The following is a 21,281-nucleotide window of genomic DNA, read 5'->3' as shown; positions in this document are numbered from 1 at the left end:
AAATGCAAATTTTATTAAGGATTTCAAATTACATATTTCAAATTTCTAAAATGGAATAGAACCATTTTGGAACTGGAGAGATGGCATAGATGAACACTGATATCCCTTGCAATGCCAAATTTATTAAGAAAACAATTCCTCTACAAACCACATCCCTTTATATAACAAGATGAAATAGTATCGGCCCCTTCACTTTGGCAATAGCTATTACCTAAAGGAATGAAAAAAAAAAAAAATAGTGGTTCTGCTACTTAAGTTCATTAAAAATGGGATTCTATCTTTAAATTTTTTTAAGTTCAGAAAAGGCTGTGATCAAATGAGCTATGGGTACAAAAACAAAAATCAGCAAAGAATGTCTAATCAAAGCAACCAAAAGCATTTTCAAAATAAAGAGGAAAAACATAAGGTGTTTTCATGGCATTTTTTTCCTACACACTACTGCAACTGGTTAAGGATTTCCAGTAGTTAATTAAAATCTCAGAAGAGGAATGAACAGTATTACACAAATAACAAGATGTGTTCACATTCCAAGATCTTTAAATACTAAATTTTCAAAAAGGAAGCTCTATCACTTCTAAAAACAATGTAATTTTATTAAGAGCAGGAACTCTAGGACATCCTCTAATTATAATCCATTTAGTCCACCCTCACTGTCAAAGCTTTTAAGCTCATCACAAAAAATTAACAGTAATTAGCCTGAGGTATTTTAAATGTGGCTCTACAGACTCAAATTTAATGGCATTTCCCCCCAACTAAAAATGGTCTTCTTCCTATGTTAGTCCCATGATCTCTGTAGTATTTTACTACAATATGGTCATAACTAAAATACCTAAAAACAATCCTTGGACCTTTTCAAAGAGTTGCTCTTCTAACAGCTTCTATCAAGATAGGAGCCACACAAAGATCTGCAAGAATGTTGCCTGACCAGATCCAGAATAGAGGTACTTAAACCTTTGTTTTCCAGTTGAATTATCAAACCCTGGTGTGAATAAAATGCTGAATATCATACTTGTGGTACAAACAGGTCCAAATTTTTGAGCTTTTAATGAGATCGAGAAACATTTCATAAAATCTAACTTAATATGCCTTAACAGATCTGTGAGGTAGTTAGGTAAACAGTACTACCCATTTTAATACATAGTAAACAGAAGCATGGGTAAATGACATACTCATACTTTAAAAGCAGTAAGAATCGGAATGAACCACAGAAGCTTGGGGCCTTCTCTCTAGCTCTAATCAAAGGAAATAAAATTTTAACCTTTTAATGTTTTAAAAAAACATTACATCATTTAAGATTTTGTCTTTCTTTTTTATACTTTCTTAATGAGCAGATGTAGTACCTCTCCCAAAGTTGACACACTTCTCTTCCGTAATATGGTCAACTGGGTACAATGCTTAATTCAAGCTAGGCCTCTGCTACTACCTGAATTAGTACAAAATTAAGACATTATCTTGTGAGAACTAAAATTATATTTGACATTTTTATTTTAGGCTGCAAAAACAAAAACAAGCAAACAAACAATAACAAAAAAACTTGAAATAGGCTTGTCAAATGATGTAAATTCATCCTTTCCAGGGAAGCAGAAGGTAGACCCTACCATAAAGAAAAGATGCTTAGTTAATGGAAATTAAATTTAAAAGTACTGTTAAAATAACGAGGCTTAACTTCTGAAAATAGGTTTTATTCACTTCCCTACAATAACCAATAACCACACTATGAGTTAGGTTTCTTTACTATGGTTTCCTTACTAGGTTTCTAACTACGTCACCTAAAATACAAAAATCCATTAATAATCTAAGTTATCAGTTGTGGTCTTACTGGAAATTCTTAACCATATATTTGTCTCAACAAGTTTTGCTTTTGTTTTTTAAATGAGGAATTGTCTTAGTCTAAGTCACTGCATTTCTACAACAAAGTAATGAAAGGCACAGCTAGTGCAAGCAAACGTAAACCCAATTCAACTACCAGCTGAAAAAAATACTTTGGTTCTTCAGGAAAAAAACTAGCAAAGCAAAAAAAAAAAGTTTAACAGTTCTGTTCATTTTCATAGCTGTAATCTAAAATCTTTGTTACATGATAAAAATTACTCCAGAAGAACCAAACCATGTAGTGATGAATGAACATGCGTGAAAGAATTTGTGCAATCAATAGATCTGGCAGAAAAACTAGAGTTGAAATGATAAGTAGAACAAATTGGTCTTTAAAATTATCAGTTCCTTTCCTTTAAAAAAAATTACTGAGTCTACCAAGAAAATACAAAAACATAAGGCTCTAAGTAAATAATAGTTGTGTTTAGGCTATTACAGTGCAGGTTATCCTCAAGGCCACATACATCCTGCTTCACTGCTGCTTGCACTCTGCTGGGTTTTGATCCTTCTGTTAAAGGAAAACAACAAGTCAATCTATCTTTTTCTACCTGCTTCAGTTAATTTTCAACAGTAATTATCGTATATTATCTCAATGTTCTACCAAAATTTTTGCCAAATTAAAGAAATAGTATAGCAAGGATGGCAAATTATATATTAAAATATTAGCAAGTCACAAAAATCCTAAAATTAAGGCCCAAATTTTACATTGTGGAATGAACTCCATAAAATAACACACTAAACCATAATCTTAAAAAATAACAAAGCAATTTATGTTAGTCATATTACCAATTATTTTTGCCTTTTTATAGATCAATTACAAGTATTCAAACATACTAATTCATACCCTTTAGAATAATTAATTTGATTTTTAACCACCCCTCTCTTACCTGCTCACTAAAGTATCTTCCGGATCTTTTACAGTAATTAGCAAATGAACGAATGCATTTAACAGAAACCAAAAGTTTCAAATGAATCCTGATAATGTACTATGTATTTTCGGGGAGATAAAGGGCTTTACTAACCCTGATATGACAAATACCCAAGAATGACAGATCAGGAGTCTCAAAGAACAGAGGTGGTTGGGAGAACGTAACAAACAATACTGCTTCCCTATTCCCAAACACTGCTGCAATCAGATTATTTAAAAACTGACCTTTGTTTATAAAGCTATCCTTTGGAAGGAAAACCTAAGAACACAAGCAGTTAAGGAATTTCAAATGCTTCTAAGGGGTGCCTGGGTGACTCAGTCAGTTCAATGCCAACTCTTGACTTAGGCTCAGGTCATGATCTTAGGGTCCTGGGATCAAGCCCAGAGTTCTGCCCCGCCCCACCCTGCCCCCCTCCCCCTCAGGCAGTCTAAGGCAGGGAATCTGCTTGAGGACTCCCTGCTCGCTCACTCTCTCTCCCTTTCCCTCTGCCCCCCCCCCCACATCTTTGAAAAATAAAATGCTTCTAAAAAACTGTTAAAAAAAAAAAAAGCCCAGGGCACCCTGGTGGCGCAGTCGGTTAAGGGTCTGCCTTCGGCTCAGGTCATGATCCGAAGGTCAGGGTCAGGGGTTAAAGCCAGGCATCGGGCTCTGTTCAGTTGGGAGCACACTTCTCCCCCTCCCTCTGCACCACCCCCACCTCGTGCGTGCTCTCCCTCTCAAGTAATAAAATCTAAAAAAAAAAAAAAAGCCCAAGACAATGTACACTAAAATAGAATCTTAGGGTTTATTTAGCCTGAAACTAAGTAAAATACAAAGTCAGAACCAAAAATAAAACTTCTCAGGAAATGTGCATTGAAATTTCATGTACTGTTGAAATGCCAGTGGGGATTAAAGTGGACTATACATTCATCTCCAGGCAATAGGATTTATTAAAGAGTTTAATGGACAAAAATAAGCTTTATATTAAGAAACATCAACTCTTATTTAACCTGCCTTAAATTTAATAGAACGCAGCACTAATTTTGCTCACCTTTGAGTCATAGTCTGGATCATTTTCCTCATCTCCTTCTTCTTCCCCTTCCTATATTAAAGTTCAAAATGCATCCATGAAGTAGGTACACAGTAGAAAGAAATGGCTCATAACGTATGGAGAAATTTTAATACAAGTTACTCTATGGGTCAAAAGATTTTCATGATTACAGAGTAGGGTGAAAATGCAATTTAATTGAAAGCTTCTAATATGAAAAATTTCCCAACACAACTTGAGACATCCAGAGAGCTTTTATTGAAAAGATTTACTGCAGCCAACGTTGAAAAAGTTTACTGCAGCTTTTGACTTCTTCAAAGAGCTGATAACCCTGCAGCAGAACAGAATTATTTGAAATAAAAAAAATGTTCTGAGTTTTGCAATTTATTTATTGAAACCTCATACATACATTGTTTGGCTGTAGAATTCTAAAACCGTATTTTTTTCCAAAAGGTTTATATCCCGTATCACAGAATGATTATAGCAAAGGAATACATAAGTCACTCAATTTGCTTCTCAATGTGTTAAACAGAATTATTTGCTCATTTGGTAAACATTACCTCATCTGCTTCTTCACCTTCTTCATCATACTAAAAAGGGAAAAAAGGATGAAGTTTGAATGAAGCTAACAAACATTTGAGAATAGCATTAGTTACAGCCATCTTGTCTCCACTAATATCTAAAAAGAGGAAAATACTTTCCTCAAGGCAATTAATTATAAATTAAATGGCTGCGGGAATCAATTCAGGGCCGTTATCTAAATCTGACAATTTTAAAAGTTAAAATAAAGAATACAGTACAATTGTGCGTGTGATCATACAACTATTACTATAAATATTACTTGCCTGTACTTATGCAAACACACAGCACAAAAAGGCCCTAAATCTATTTGCATGACTGACATTTAGCAATAAAGGTAGCCAAAATATTTGAGGGCAGCCTAGTTTTACCTTAATTGTTGCTTAATATTCCTTTGGATAAAAATTCTATGCTTCCTAGTATTTTTAAAAGTAATAAAAAATATCTTAGACATGTTTTGTTTGGTCAAAGACAAGAGCATAATACATCTACAACACTGACCAAACACAGTAAAGCTGCACTAATTCAGAGCAGTCTTCCTATTAGCAGGAAAATAAAAGCTACCAAAGATCCTAAGAAGACATATTTAAAACAATTCAGGAAAGTTATCTATAGAACATCAGTAATTAGCCTTTGAATTATTCTGTTTTTTAAAAAATTACATCTGTTCGTTTAACTGCTCACCAGCTGTGACCATCATACCCTCACCAAATGATCTCACTGCAGGATTAAGATTCACTCACATCATCATCATCATCTTCGATAGCTTCTCCAGTAAAGTATAACACTGATCTTGGGATTATACGCTCACGTAAAAAGTGACCAATTTCAAAGTCTGCAGCAAGGATAGCTTCAGCATCATCATCCTGTTTTGTTTTGTTTTGTTTTTAAGAAAAAAAAAAGGCACAAAATTTAATAACTGTTAATTAGGCACATGCAAGACTCTTGGGTTTAAATTCTATGAAACAACATTCAACGTCACTTTTAACTTTCTGTCATTTTAAAATTAGCTTATGTGTGTGATTAAACAGTCATCGATATATACCTTAGGTTTAATAAAAAGAAAGCTACCAAGTCAGTGTACATACTCAGAGAAATTTGGGAAAATAAAAATCAGAACTGGTTATTGCTTAGTTTTTTGACTTAAAATATAAAAGCAACTTTGTTACATGACTTTAATTTTCTTATAAATATTCATTATTGAAAACACCAAATGGAACAATACTAAGAAGGAATCTCAGGACTTATATAATATTAGGCATACGGCACATAATGAAAGAACACGGAGGATCACTCACATTTCCTTAAAGATAGTACAGAAGCACTTTTTTGTATGCATAATGCCAAATGAGATAGAATCCTACTTAATACTAAGTCAATCTAAGATTTCTACTTAATGACAAAGCACAACACAGAAATGGTGCTGACATTTTTCAAAATTCAAATAATCCCTTTAAGTTCCATGATACCAAACAATGAGTAAACATTCCATGAGTATTTATTTCGATTCATCAACATAATCCACTATAATGAAGAGCCAAAAAAACACAAAAGGGGGCAGTGGACTTTGAGGGAAAGACCTGTAATCACAGGTGGAGGTGTTCTAGCTATAACTACTCAAGACTGTTTTCTTACCATAAATATTTGACAATAGAATTTAAAAAAGTCACTTCAACACAAACTCCCAACCCACTCACTGACTTGAAAACAGCATGAAACTCTACTACAGTGTTCTCAAGTAGTTCTACCTAAAATTCAGGTGCTGCTATATAGTCCCCTTTTTTGTCCCACAAACCCTGCTGCAGGGTTGAATCAAACCACTTACCACTCTTTACAGGCAGAAATACTTGCCTTTTACAGATCTGGTCTTAGCCTTAGCCAAAACTATTCCAATTCAAGTGTTCAAAACAAACATACCTTCTAATTCCATATGTACAAAACTACTAAACTCTCGGAGTTAAAAAGTTAAAAAATCTGGCCAACAGAAGAGCAGATTCAAAACCTACGTAGCTTACATCCTGCCTGCACAGCATTCCAGGCTGTGCACAGGCACCACTGCAGCTCTTGGCTCATACGGTCACATAACAACACATGGCCACAATACGAAACCATGTTTCCACTGGAATAAAAAATACAGAGAGTTCTAACCAAAATGTGGTTAGGAGTTTTAGTAAATAAATAGTACAAATGATATATTTAATACATACTAGTTTCAGTAAGAAAACTATCATCTTAAGAGCCTGAATCCCCCCAAAAATAGTTCCAAGCCTCCAAAGAAAAGCCTTTAGCCTCTCAGCATTTCTCAATGGAAGCACTACAGGCATTCTGAATGAAATAATTTCAGATGCATAAAGGTCTTCTCCATGCATTGCAAGCCTCAGAACAAATTTCGAGTAGCAACTATCCAACTCCCCACTTCTGAGAACCAATTCTTTAATTTCATAGTGAACAATTCAACAAATACATAACAATTTAACTTACCAGATCTCCACTTTCAGGAACTGCAAAATTGAGAAGAGAAATTCAAATGAGTAAGAAATTAAAGAAAGCTTATAATAAAACAACCATTAATACCCAAACTAAAACACTATTTACCTTCAGGAGGGGCAAAAAAATTAAAGAAAGAATCATTGGAAACTGTTTTGGTCACAGTACGAACTGTCCCACGTCCCTTGTGTTTCTGTTTCTTCTTAATGGTTTTCAAAGTGACATTCTTTCCTTTTTTCCAATCTATCTGGCACCTTGCAAAACAAAGGGAAGAATTTATCACAATTATCATACTATGCTTAATTGCTGGAAGAGCAATTAAGTACTGTATTTATTTTTTAAAAAGATTTTATCTTATAGAGAGTGAGCGAGAGAGAGAAGAAGAACAAGAGCACATGCGCATGAGCAGGGGGAGGAGCAGAAGGGGAAAAAATCTCAAGTAGACTCTGGGCTGGGACCGGAGTTCCATCTCACAACCCTGAGATTATGACCTGAGCCTAAACCAAGAGTCGGAAGCTTAACTGAGCCACCCAAGTGCCCCAAATATTATTTTTAATTACAAATTTTAGAGGGAAAAAATGGCTCACATGCTTTTGATAGCAATATAAAGAGAAAATTTTATTTCTAAACACATTTTTCTATAAATACATTGACAATTAGCAGAAATTCACAATACAATAAATTGAAGTGTGTTCTCCTTTGAAGAAGTGTAATACTATAAGCCAAATAGAATTCCAGGAAAATAGGTGTGCTCATCTAAGAAAACACTTAATCTGAAATGTTTAGAGATAAACTATGTATCAAGTATACACTAGGAAATACCAAATATCACAAATCACAAGTAAAACAAAAAAGAATATTCTGTGAAAGTAGTAAAATTAAACTCACCCTGTACAACCCATAATTTCTGGCCCATCGAAAGAAAAGGGATCAGAATCATCTGGTTCTGACCTCATCCTATATGTCTTTGTCAACACTTCATTTGTGAAATATTCATTGGGTTCAAAGTGAAATTCTAAGACAAAACTCTTAAAAAAAATAAAATAAAAAAAGTAAACACTAATGAAGTTCCTACATCACATATATTAAAATTCAATCTGTTGATTTTTATAAACACATAAACTTCTAGGTGATAATGCCTTTCCTATTCTGGGAAAGGGTCAGATAAACCCCAAATTATGTTTAAAGGCAAAACAAGACACAAAATAAAACTGAATAAAACTTAGCTCAGCTTACAATTTCTATTTAGTAACATGTTTATAAAATTGGTTAGAACAACTGAATAAACTGACCAAGTACTCTTTCCTCCTTCCATCCTCACAAAGAGGACTTTAAATCATCTTCTAACCCAAATTTGACAGAGGAACTTTACTACACACAATAGAAGAGTGTATAGTCTATAGTAGCTTTGCCCATACTTCACATAACACTGATGGTTTTTGGGAGAAGCTAGTAGCTGATCTTTCATCATGGGGAAGCGGGGGCCCTCTAACATCTTCTGTTTTATGTAATCCCCAGACACATGCCTTTTAAGACAGAGTAAGTATTTAGGGTGCTATTATTTTTTATCTATTTTTATCAAGGACTTACTATATTTCAAAAACAGTTTTATGTTCAGAGGGAGGAAAAGGAATAAATTCTACATCACAATTACCAACATCCAAACATTTATTGCCTACCAACAATTAAAGAGTACCAAGTATGAGTTTTAACTTCTTTCTCACCCATCCCTAGGCTTAGAATATCACCTTTTTAGAAAGTTCCATATATCTATATCTATAAACATCTAATGTTACAGAACTAAAAATATTTCAAAGTTCTTTTACCATGGGCTGGCCAGCATCTGAGAACTTCACTTTAATATCTTTCAAGTGCTTCAAAATAGGTTCATCATGTTCCTGCAAATTAAGAATATTAAAATGAGTATCTAACATGGCATTTTAGGATCAGTGTGCTATTACTGGACAATAAACATTTAGCTGAGACATTTATAGTGAGGCTTTATGTAACACTTATGAACCATAAGGCCTACTCTCCAGATAATGGCTTATACTAAAGCTAGTTTACTTATAAGCTCTACTTATTTCTACTGGCAATGGTAGAAAAAAAATGACTTAACAGAGAATTACATCATCATCAGACTGAATGGGCTGAAGAATATAAAACCAAGTCTAACTCAGGCATGTTTGCTTTAAAAACATTTCCTTTTCCAGCTGCTTCTTGTTCCTTTCATTATGCTAGGTCCTTTCCTACTTTGCCAAAGTAGAAACGCAGTAAGCAGTCATTGTTTTGAGATTTTTTTTTCTTGCCTTTAACTTTCAACGATCACACCATAAGGCAACAAGTACTATAATGCGCACAGTAGTGGCTCAAGAAATGCTTCTGATTAGGACACAAAAAGTTCCCCAGAAAAAGTGACATCTGTGTTGGATTCCCAGAAAAAGTGACAACTTTAAGAGTTAAAGATCTTTATGTTATTCTTTTAAAATGCAAACGTCCCTTGGAATATTTGTTTCAGACTGAAAAGGTCTTTTTGGGTAAGATAAATGAAATTTTAAGTTTCCTCCCTCCAATCTCTACTACCAAGCACTTAAACACAGAAGACATAAGACTATGACAAAACATTGCTCAATGTAACTGTCAAAGGGCCATTTCATTATGTAATTTTTGATAATGATTTAGAATTTATTACATTCACCAAAGATCCAATTTTCCTTCTACAGGTAACAGGTTTCAAAAGACAGCAATCATTCTATAGAGGTCAATGATGGAGACTAGTCATCCCAGCCATTTAAATTTCAAAGGTTTTTACCCTTTAAAGTAAACTGATGTTTTTATGAGTAAAATTACCTGAACCATATCACTGAGCAAGTCAACGTTCTTAAAAACAGTCAACCAGAATTCAGGAATTCCCTTGGGGTCTTCTTTTTCTTCATCCTTTTTCTCATCTTCAATCTTGGCTTTTTCTTTCAGCTCCTCCTTGATAAATGACAGCATTATGTTACTGAATTCCTAAATCAGACTACTTGATAAGATCTTACCCATCCCCTAACATATCCAGCAGTGAAGTACAGAAACCAACAAATCCTCAATCACCAATTGCAACTTTCAATCAACGAAGTTCTAGTCCAATTGTGTAAACACTGCTGTTATACTCATACCAAACTGTACTTCCATAAATATTGCTACTACCATACCCCTCCAAAAGAGAACCACTAAGAGAGAACCTATGAACTATAGGGAAAGTTTTATAGGAAAACATTTTAAAGCTTCAGGAAAAAAAAATAAAATAAATATAAACTTTGCCCAATTCCTCACCCCTTGGTGTTCTTGATCAAAATATTACGTTCTCCTTATCAACCAACATTAAAATAGCAATGCTGGGGAAACAGAGTCATGTAATAGAACACTGTATTTGTGTCACAACCCTGCCATTTATTAATTGTAGCCAAGTCATTAGAAGCCTCCATTTCATCATGTGAAAAACAAGAACAAACCTTTGCAGGTCATCATGAAATTCAAAGGAAAAGTTTATATAATCTATAAAATTTAAATACTAAAAAATGTAAGGGAAAAATGACTTTGGGTACAGATGGTACCAGGGCTAACAGTGGCTCATCTGTTCTGATTATTGTTAACTCACCATGAATCTTACAATAAAATATTTCTAAGGTATAAAAACACACTAAATTAAAGTTGGTACCAACCGAAATTTCATCCTCCTCATCCGGTTTCCATTCACATTCTTCTTCCGTAGGTTCATAAATTGCATTAATGATCTCAAATCGCTGAAATGATTAAAATAAAAAAAGCTTGCATAAAAACACTGACATCCAAGCCAGAAACTAATTGTTTCTCATTAAAGATGTGTATAGATTTAATGAATGCATACCACAACTTGAATTGCTACTGACAGTTTTCCCAATTACCTCTAATAACCATTTGCTGAGAGGTCTAAAGACTAAACCACCTGCAAGTTTGTTTATATTTCCAGAGCTTTATTATAATCTCAAATTTTAGATAAAGAAAATAAAACAGTAGAAAGCATTACCTTATCAAATAGAGGCTGATAGAGAACAGCATACTTTCTTTCAAGATCATGAACTTCCTCATAGAATTTGGCTTCTATCTGTGCACATTTAACTTGAAGATTTTTGAGAGCATTCACTCGTCTTTTAACTACCCTAGGCAAGCTGAAAGGTTGGAACGCACCAGTTACACAGCATCACAGTAAACACAAGTCACACTTCTATCATATTGAAAAGTAAAGCATAAAAGTTAGTGAATGATAGGTTTCCTATTTGAAGCAAAAGGTATACTCAAAGTAATTAAAATTCAAGAAACATAAATACATGGACTTCTTGACTATAAAATAGTTCAAAAGTGAACATTTAAACAGATACAGTAAGTTGTGATAAGAAAATGTAAATCATATCAACCCTAAATCTTTCATTATAATCAAGTTCAGCATTAGACTTGTCAGTGCTGGCATTTAAGCTGTAAAACAGTCTATCTTAGGAAGTTAAAAAGTCATGGACTGACCATCCTAACTGAGTTGATTTAAAAAAAAAAAAGTAGGCATTATCTCACCCACACCAGCTATTTTTAGGGAAAAGGATATTGTATTAGAAAAAAGGATGGTATCCTACACCATTATTTTCGATTTTAGTCTCTATTTAGAATTTATATTTATATTAAAAAAAGAATGTTGTATTTCATGAAGGGATTTTTAATAACAGCTTTGAGATATAATTCACAAATCATACAATTTACTATAGGGTATAATATAGGCCCCCTGAAGTTATGATTCAACTTATGAATCCCCCTACCACCCAAAAAATGTTCACTCAAAATTTATCTAACTTCAGGGATCTGTACAACAGATACAGAATCCAGGTTAGAATTTCCTGCCATAGGCAGATTGCTGTAAATCAAATAATTTTCTTAGTTAACCACTACTTTATAGTTATGATAATCAGAAGTAAAAAATTATCTACAGATAATTTTTTTTTCTTATAATTAAAAGTAAAAAGTTTGTTTTGTCAAGGTAATGAAACAGCATGGGGTGCTGCCCACCCCCACACTGTACCTCAGAAAAATTCAACCCTAGAAACTTCAGAACCAAGAAGAAAACAACTATTTCAGGGACTCACACACACTCACAAGCACCCACATACTACGAGCAACTTCTGAGTTAAGACTAACAACTGTACAGAGTGAACTGCAACCTGGAAAAGGGAGGGAATGGGCAGAATGGGTAGCAGTGAAGACAGGTTCAAAGAAAGCTTTTGAAATTCTGCACTTGCCTTACAACAGTCAGTGTCTGGCTGAGAGCCTACAAGCACTCATTCCTCCACCTCTCCAATCCAGGTACAATGGATTACAACCAAAGGAGACCGCCTCCTCCCCAAAAGCAGCAAAAACAATTGCCTGGAATTGACAGCAAACTGAGTCTGAAGTAACTGGAGCTCTCCTTAGGTTCATTCCAATCCCTTTCTTAAATACCACTGGGACTGTCACAAACCAGAGCCTGATCTTTATTCTTCCCTCAATAATCATTATTGGGGACTAACTGTTACCAATCAGTGAGCCTGAGCTCTACAGCCAGAGTAACTAAACCCTTCTGGAGTATAAATTTTAATGAAAGAATGAAATATTTATGATCGGAAGCCGTATTATTAGACAAAATAATATAAATATATTTAAAGAGATGAGAGAAGAAACAAGACCAAGAAACCTAAAACAAAGTAGAAATATTAAATATGAAAAATAAAGTAGCTAAAATAAATAAACCAACAAAGAGGATAAACAGGATAGGTTTAACTTAAGGAAGTCCATTAACGTTCAAATGCTCTCCAGAAAGGCAGAGGAAAGACAGAAAAATTATGACTTGGATGACGAAAGTAGCAATAGCTGAAAGACAGAAGGGAGGTGGATATCTGAATAAATGAATAATAAATTTCTCAGAGTTAAAGTAATATGGAAATCCTTACTCTAACCCTTGGGTTAATGAGATTCATGAATATCAAAGACCAAAGAAAATTCTACATGTGTTCAATGAAAAACCTACATAGGAAAAGGAATCTGACATCAGGCTTCAAAAGAAAACACCATATACAAGAAGAAACGAACTTTTATTTAAGAACTCTGCACTTACAATTTTATAAGCCAAACTATTCAAATATGAAGACAAAATAAAAATTGTATGAGGCATATCAGGCTTCAGGAAATATGCCAGAGATACTCAATACATTCATTAAAGATCATTTCTGAGGAAGTTAAAAAAAAATAAGAAATTACTATATAAATACAGGTGGCCAAATATCTTGGTAAATCCTACTGTTGCCTTGATGGAAAAAAAGGCGGACTAGAGAACGTGTATTTATAAATAATACAGACATCACTAAATTTAAGAAATCAATATGGGTAAATAAACTTAGGTATTAGGTTATGAGTCCATTTAACATAATAACAAACAACAGAATGCAGTAACTTTGATACCAGCAGAAGACAACTTGATTTATTTAATGGAAAGCAAAAAAAGAGAAAAGAAACAAAGTACAATAAATTATAAAATAATAACAATTAAGTCCAAAAACAATACTGCTTTCAAGAAATGCAAAGAGTTTAAAATTACTAATAAAGAAGCAAACTTCCATACTAGAGGTAAGATAAAGAATGGAAAAAGACATGCCAGGTAAATAAAAACCAAAAGAAAGCTACAATAGCTATCTTAATATCAGACAAAACAATTTATAACACCACCACCACCACAAAATACAAAAGAGGACACTTTATACTGGTAAACTGGAGGACACTTTACACTGGTAAACTGGAACAAAAGGACAAGATATATACATCACTAACATATAGCTAATAATACAGCTTCAAAATATATTAATCTATAACCAACAGAATTATAGGGAGAAACAGATTAAGTGGAAATTTCGAACCCATTCTTCCCAGAAACTGTTAGATCAAGCAGTCAATCAATAAGCAGAAATAAGAGAACCTGAACAACACAATTAATAAATCTAGGCTACTAATTTCAACATATAGATCTTCACACTTAACTTTCATAGAACATTTAGAAAAACAAATATTAAGACCATAAAAGATAATTTAAAAAAAAATCAAATGAACAAAGCCTCAATTCAAGAAACTGGAGGGGAATGGAGCAAATCCAAATTAAGGGTTCTTAAACTCCAAAGGCCAAAGTCCATTTTTAGAAGAGTTCTACCAACTGTTCAAGGAACAGTTAATTCCTATCTTATACAAATTGCTTTGAAAACACAGGGTGAAAAGTAAAAGCAACCCTGTTTATTCATTAAGCAGCTGAAATCTTGACTCTAAAACCAGGGCATGGAATTACAATCCCATGAAAGTTTCTATATTGTACATACATGCACACATGCATATATATGTATGTGTGTATATATATATACACACACACACAGACACACACAGGCACACATATTCAAGTACATTTCACTAACAAATAAGGACCTTGAATAAGATATTAACTACTTGACTCAACAGTGTAATAATATATGATTAAATTTATTCCAGGAATGCAAGGCTAGTTTAGTATCATGTTTCCAAAAATATTTAATATGTACTTAATAGAGTCGAAGAAAAAGTCAAAAGACCCTCTGAATACATACAGAAAAAAAGGTCATAATAAATCTAAGTAGACACCAAGTTTAATGGCAAGATTTTATATCCATTCCTGGTTAGGACTAGAAATAAGATAAAGATGCTCATGTTTAATGCTAATTGTTTAACACAGTACTGAAAGTCCTGGCCAATGTTATAATGAAATACAAATAAACTTTGTGTGCTGTAATGTGAAAGATTAGAGCTCAAACTGCCATTATTTGCAGACAAGATCTTTTGCCTTTGGGAGAAAAAAAAATTACTGTAGTAAGTGTAGCAAGATTTCTGGATATAAGATCAATAGCAAAAGAAATAAAAAATAAAAATAAATCAATAGCACTCTTCTCTACATCAACAACAGCCAACCTGGAAATACAATAAAAAATAAGATACTATCCACAATAGCAACACAACTAAAGTATACAGGAATTAACCAAGAATAGACTATGAGAAAAACTTCGTAATAAGAGAGAGTATGATTTCAATAAATATAAGGATATGGATGAGACAATTTTACATTAAAAGAAAAATCCCCTATCCATGTTAATCAATAGATTCAATGTAACTCCTATCAAAATTTTAGTGTGGGGGGGCTGTTTTGTTTTGTGAAAACCCCTCTAAACTTACTATCAACCATATGTGGGATAAAGGTCTACATATAATTAGGCCAATCTTAAGAGTGTATTCCATAGGGGATGGGGGACGGGTAGAAGAAAGCAAGTTATTACAGCGAGAAACAAATTAAAGAAAGATTAAATTATCACCCTGCTAGATATTAAGACATACTAAAAAGCCGTATTAAAAAAAGAGTGCTGCTCAAAGACAAACATAGGTGTTTATAAGAAACTGATATGCAATAAAGGTGGTATCACAAATAAATGAGGAAATAATGAACTGTTTAGTTAAGTGTTATAAAAACAAGCTCACTAAAAAAAAAAAAAAAAAAAAAAAAAAAAACCCTGATGCATAGCTAAATACAAAGGTGGCCTCAAGAGGGTTTATTAAAGACCTAAAGATGAAAGGTAAAACTAGTCAACAGGAAATGCAGAAGGAACTAGAAAGGACTTCTTAACTTGAAAGAATAAGCCACAGGTCAAAAAACTTAAAACACAAAAATTAAGGACTTCTGTTTAATGGAGAATGCTATGGATAAAATTAATAAAAATGACAATAGATTACTTACAAAGTCTAAAACTGATAAAGAGATTAACACCTTGAATATACAAAAACTCCTGCAAAACAAGACAGTAAACCCCAATAGGAAAATGGACAATGAGAACAACCTAAAAGGCTCACAATCATGAAGAAAACTCAAAACTCATTAGACAACAAAAAGTACAAATAAAACAAAATAAGCCTGCACCTCTTAGATTGGTAAAAACAAAAAACCCATAAAGCTGAATGATGCCAACTGCTAGCAGAGATACAAGGATAAAGGGTGCCTTCATGCACTGGACACAGTCATTCTAGAAAGCAAGCTGAGAAGTACTTAAAACTTGCATACCCTGTAACTAACAATCCCACCGGTAAGTACATATCCCCCCAAAATTCTTACACAGTTGTTTAAGAGGGCATGCAAAAAGAGGACCATTACAACGGAATTTGTGTTGATGGAGCTTAGAAGCAATCAAGATACCCATCAAAGAAAAAGCATATTAAAAAAAGCATGTAATAAAACATGGCGGACACAAATCACCGTAAGTGACAACAAACATTCAGAAGCTAGAAACTACTGATGAGAGATTACATACAGATAGCAACATGGATGGATCTTAAAAATCATAACAATTATAAGCAGAATAAGATATATGGGCTATTGCAAATGATTTATAGGACCAGTGAAATAAATAAGAAATCTGTATTTCTTCTAATTCTGTGCATTTCTAGCAAATCTCCAAACAAATCTCAGAAATGGTTAAGATCAGTGTACTTTTCCTATGGAGAGGAGTCAAACTTTAAAAGACCCAACTCTAAATTGGTGGTACTCAGCAAAATTTTTAAAATCCTATACTAGATACGAACAGACATTAGCTTTCCACTATTACATATCTAAGTCCTAGATGGTCTTAAAAAGATACACCTGCAATGTTGATTATAGAAGGCTAAATAAGGACTACAGAAAAGAAGAACTTGTACCTTTCAATGTATCCTGTTGGTGTTTCTACCAGACCATCAAGTCTTTCTTGAAGGGCTGCAAGAATCTGAGGATTTTGCATCATCTGAACAGTCAGCTGACGCGCTTAAAAAAAAAAAAAAAAAAAGGGCATCGAAAGAAAGGATTTTATGAAAATATATTATGCTATTTTAATAGGACAATCCAATCATGAAGTTTTCCTGACTAGCCCGTAATTCATTGGTCTGAGTACAGATGGGCAGCAAGCTGAGGAAAATCCACTCTAGGAAAACCTGACGTTCAGGAAAAGTTCAGATTCCTAATGATCTTAACACACGCCATTTCTGAAGACCATTGCCACAACTACTATTAACAATAAATATCCTTTCTCTTCCTACTACTTTGTGTTTCATCCACCTTACATCTTTAAGAAGCTCAAAGCTTCACCCAGATGCCTACCTACGACTCTAACACTTTGAAGGCAGACAATACATTATCGGAAGTACAGTGACGGTTTCGACCCTGGGAAAAAGACTGTGGAGTGAGTAACCTAAATGTTTGTTTGATGTTTATAGTATAGTATGCTTCTGTTTATCAGAATAGAGAAAGTTAATAGTTGAGACAATCAAGGTTGTAACTAAAGCCAAACAAAATGTGGTTGTTAATGATGTCTAAAAATTATACTCAATCCAAAAATCAACTAGATTTAGGCAAAACAAATTATTTTGCTATTATCATCTCCTCGTCAATAGACATTACACAAAAATGACATGAATTTTCCCAGTTATGTTTTTAAAGGTCAATTCCTAATATTAATTTGATTACTGGATGATGTACAGTTATGATAACCAACATGCCTTTAGAAATGTCAATACTGGCCACTAAGGATACTGACCTATGTATCTTTTAAGACAAGGCTGCAAGATGAAAGCTGAAGCTAAAGTTCAGTAGTCTTTTCACAATTAACCTCCATCTGGCTTAACAATGGAAAGCTGAGTCATCTAGTACTTTAATATTCTTAGCCCATACCTATAGGGCATAACCTAAAGCAGTACAAGCCCCCCTACCATCGCTACCTCCCCCTTTATAATTATTTGCTAAAGAAAACTATGAGTGATTTTTGTTTACATTTAATAAATGTCTTTTTTGTCATTTGGTTGGGAAGGATTAAAAAAAGGTTGAAATACACAACTAAATGTTTTCTACATATGAAATACTGAATATTTCCAGTAACTCTAAGTTGTTTAGAACTACCACCAAAAACAACTCCCACCAACACCTGTAACATTTCTAAATTCAGACAAAACTCATGGGCAGCTGTTTGACAGTTATGCCATGTCACTCCAGCATTAGAAGGCATAGAGTAACTTCGGTTGGGTCACTAACTATATTCATACCTTCCTCCCTTATTACTACTCTATCTCCATCTCCCTCTTCCCCTCCTTTCTTCCCCCCACCCCGAACATACACAAACTGTTACTGAACTAGAAGTATGGGCCACATGGGTAAAGTGTCTAGACAAGGATCCAAAAGGGAACAGTATTTGTTACTACCCTCTAGAAGACATGTGCCAGCAATCACTGGCTCCTGAAGTAATTTAAAGTAATACCTTTGATTTTTGTTTCTTCACCCGTTTCTTCTTCTTCTACTTCTTCAACATCATCCAAATCTTGATCAAGTTCAGACTGTTCTTTGCTACAATATCATAGTATCACACCAAGGTTCAAATGTACCAATTACCAAAAAATAAATAAAAAATTATAAAAAACTTCAATTCATTTTCTAGGTTAATATGCCTCTTTCAAAAATATGAAATAGGAAATTCCAAAGGTAATTCAGTTTTCTTTCTAACTTCATATGTAAACAAGCACAAACTGGAAGTACATAAAATTTCATTTAAAAGCACATGGTCAAATATAAAATTTATATTTTAAGCTCTTTTTTCCCCCAAGATTTTATTTTTAAGTAATCTCTAAACCCAATATGGGGCTCAAACTAACAACCCCAAGATCAAGAGTTGCACACTCCACTGACTGAGCCAACAGGGGCCCCTCTATTCCAAGCTTTAAAAATGTGGTTTGACAGTGTTGGTTCCAGGAACGTGAGGTCAGGAAGTATGTGCTCTCTACCCAATATCCACTGCTTTCACTCTTCTTAGTAACAGCACCCTGATTTTATATGAGATGGCAATACACCAAGCTTTTAAAAATCTACATTTCCCAGCCTACCTTTTAGCTAGGTGTGGTTATGTAACTCTGGGCGGTGAGTTAAAAAAGCAAAATGAATAGAATTTTGAGTAAGCCTCCTTTATAGGACAGTAGACAGCTGGGAGGCCTTTTTGATCTTGCTCCCTTCATAGAATAGGGATGTGATGACTAGAGTTCCAAAAGCCATGCTGGACCAGGAGGCATCCTAAAGAATGAAAGTCAACAGAATGAAGGAGTTTGGAAGAACAAGGATCCTGGATCCCTGATGGCTATGGGGCAATCACATCAGCCTGTACTCACTATCTTTGGACTTTCCTCCTTTTTCTTTACTTCATAGTGGAGATGGGCAAAAAGTTAAGAAGACCTGAGTCTACTTCATACTTAAAGCAAAGCCAGGAGGATGGCACCATTGAAAGGAAAAAAGTAGTAAGATAACATTCTCCCCATTTCATCCTGAAAATCTAGTTTTTGCACATGAAATTACAACGAGAATTAAAAAGGAAAATAAGGTTATCTAAGTCAACATATAGGTCTTCATATAATTCCTTGTGTGATTTTACATTTTAGTATTTGGTTTACAGATTTAGTCACATTTATGTTTTAGAAACAGCATCTGAAGTATTAACTTTCATACACAGACAAATACTATCTAATTTTCATATAAGAACAACTACAGAAAAGGTCAACTGTATTCTGCCAGCAAAATTTATGTTCCTGTAAACTAAGGACAAAAAACTCAGCCTTCCCATCAGAAACAATAGATCGTTTCTGAAATTATCTTTGATTTCATATAAACTTAAGCATACTTAGATTTAAGGGCCATTAACTAAAGATCACATAGCACAGCTATTCGTCCAGTGTGATTTTAATCATTTAATGAACATCTACATCTTAAGGCTTTAAAACAGGGGTCCACAGACTATGTCACATAGTCAAATACAGCCCAGTATTTTTGTAAATAAAACTTTATTGGAACACAGCCACGTAAGTTTATGTACTGTCTATGGCTGCTTTCACACTACAACAGCAGAGTTGAGTAACTGCAACAGAGACTATATGGCCCAAAGTGCCTAAAATATTTATAATCAGGTCATTTATACAGAAAGTCTGCTGACTCCTGCTTTAAGGAACAAGAATCCTCCGTCCCTCCCACCCTCCTAGGGCTGACAGCCATCTAAAATTAAATAAGGGGATGGTGGGGAATCAAGCGGTCACAACCAATTTATTCTTTTATTTTTTTTAAGTTTAAAACAAAATGAAGTTGCAAGGTTAAGATGGCAGATTGCACATACTCCTCTGATCTTAATCCTTCCCAAATCTTTACTAAAATTACGATAAAAGGGTTTTTTAAACAGACAAACATTAAAGGACAGGAAGACAAGAGCACAACAGCAACGTCACTGAGAACTGAAATTGAACAGTCGGAAAAGCTGAAAACTAGACCAAACACAGACTCAAAAAGGACACTTCTGGAATTAGGGCTGAGGGGATGAAATTGGAGAAAATAGGGAGGACTAAAGAAAAACTGATAAAGCAGTTAAATCCCCAGATTCTTTCCCTCAATCCAGCAGCACAGCAGTTTCTTCTTTGGAAAGGGTTAAACTAAGAGCTCAGACTGTAAGACCACAGATACAGCCAAGAGTCTCTCAGATATAGGACTGTATCATGCTAGAATGTTGAATGTAGAGACCCTTCCCTGGTCACCTTTTCCCAATTTGGATTCCACAACACTGAAAGCCAGATCTTTACCCAGATACTCTTCCTTGGGGTATCTGACCAGCCCAGAAGAAAACATCATTCTGACAATGGGGATTCTCAAAATAAACAACCACTTTGATGACCTTACATTACAATCTAAATTAAAAGCCTCCCTCCACCCCCACAACACTCAAATTTTCTAATCAACTTTTTTCTTAAACATCTCTCAACTGCATGTTCTCCCCCACCCCAATCTTAGTGAGCAGACAACCAAGTATTACCTCCTATTTGAGAGAATGCTTTTACATGGAAATGAAAACAAATAGGGGAAAGAAAAATTTAAGAGCAAACACACAGGGGAAAAAACATCCAGAGAAAAGATATTACGATCCAGAGAAAAGACATTACAATCAATGAAATAGGAACAAGATGCTATAAAAAACAGGAACAGAGAATAGACACTCCTGAAAACTATACAACAGAAATTTAGAAACTCAATACAAGAGCTGAAAGATAAAATTTCTTCAGCTTTGCCCAAAAAGAAGAGCAAAGAGATAAAGATGGAAAATAAGACAAAAGATAATTAGAAGAACAAGTTCAACATATAACATAATAGGAGGTCCAGAAAGAGAAAACAGAAATAAGACACTCAACAAACTAAGTCCAGAATATTCCCCAGAACTGAAAGCCATCGAGTTGCCAGACTGAAAGGGCCC

General features: G+C 34.2%; 1 protein-coding gene across 6 annotated transcripts in view; it reads right to left on the bottom strand.

Moving 5' to 3' along the window:
* Positions 1 to 716: 716 nt before the first annotated feature.
* NAP1L1 (nucleosome assembly protein 1 like 1) overlaps positions 717 to 21,281 on the bottom strand; it is a 32,130-nt gene continuing 11,565 nt past the window's right edge. The window contains exons 3-16 of one of the 6 annotated variants that reach the window (XM_045872937.3): positions 18,270 to 18,355; positions 16,684 to 16,786; positions 10,943 to 11,084; positions 10,599 to 10,679; positions 9,742 to 9,870; positions 8,718 to 8,789; positions 7,780 to 7,919; positions 7,000 to 7,145; positions 6,886 to 6,905; positions 5,148 to 5,270; positions 4,386 to 4,415; positions 3,829 to 3,879; positions 2,306 to 2,377; positions 717 to 1,594 (exon numbers count right to left, since the gene is read on the bottom strand). In XM_045872937.3, coding sequence (XP_045728893.1) covers positions 2,342 to 2,377; positions 3,829 to 3,879; positions 4,386 to 4,415; positions 5,148 to 5,270; positions 6,886 to 6,905; positions 7,000 to 7,145; positions 7,780 to 7,919; positions 8,718 to 8,789; positions 9,742 to 9,870; positions 10,599 to 10,679; positions 10,943 to 11,084; positions 16,684 to 16,786; positions 18,270 to 18,355 — 1,159 coding nt within the window. In that variant the 3' untranslated portion in view covers positions 717 to 1,594; positions 2,306 to 2,341. Of the gene's footprint in view, positions 2,378 to 3,828; positions 4,157 to 4,385; positions 4,416 to 5,147; positions 5,271 to 6,885; positions 6,906 to 6,999; positions 7,146 to 7,779; positions 7,920 to 8,717; positions 8,790 to 9,741; positions 9,871 to 10,598; positions 10,680 to 10,942; positions 11,085 to 16,683; positions 16,787 to 18,269; positions 18,356 to 21,281 lie in introns of all 6 variants that reach the window. The other 5 variants (XM_045872939.3, XR_010411432.1, XM_045872936.3 and 2 more) reach the window with 5 other exon arrangements.

Source organism: Mirounga angustirostris, unplaced genomic scaffold (assembly GCF_029215605.1).
Source record: "Mirounga angustirostris isolate CCGP_5_RB_7025 unplaced genomic scaffold, mMirAng1.0.hap1 SCAF_5, whole genome shotgun sequence".
NCBI classification, from domain to species: Eukaryota; Metazoa; Chordata; class Mammalia; order Carnivora; family Phocidae; genus Mirounga; species Mirounga angustirostris.
Note: the sequence above shows the minus strand (reverse complement) of the source record. Positions and strands in the feature narration are given on the sequence as shown.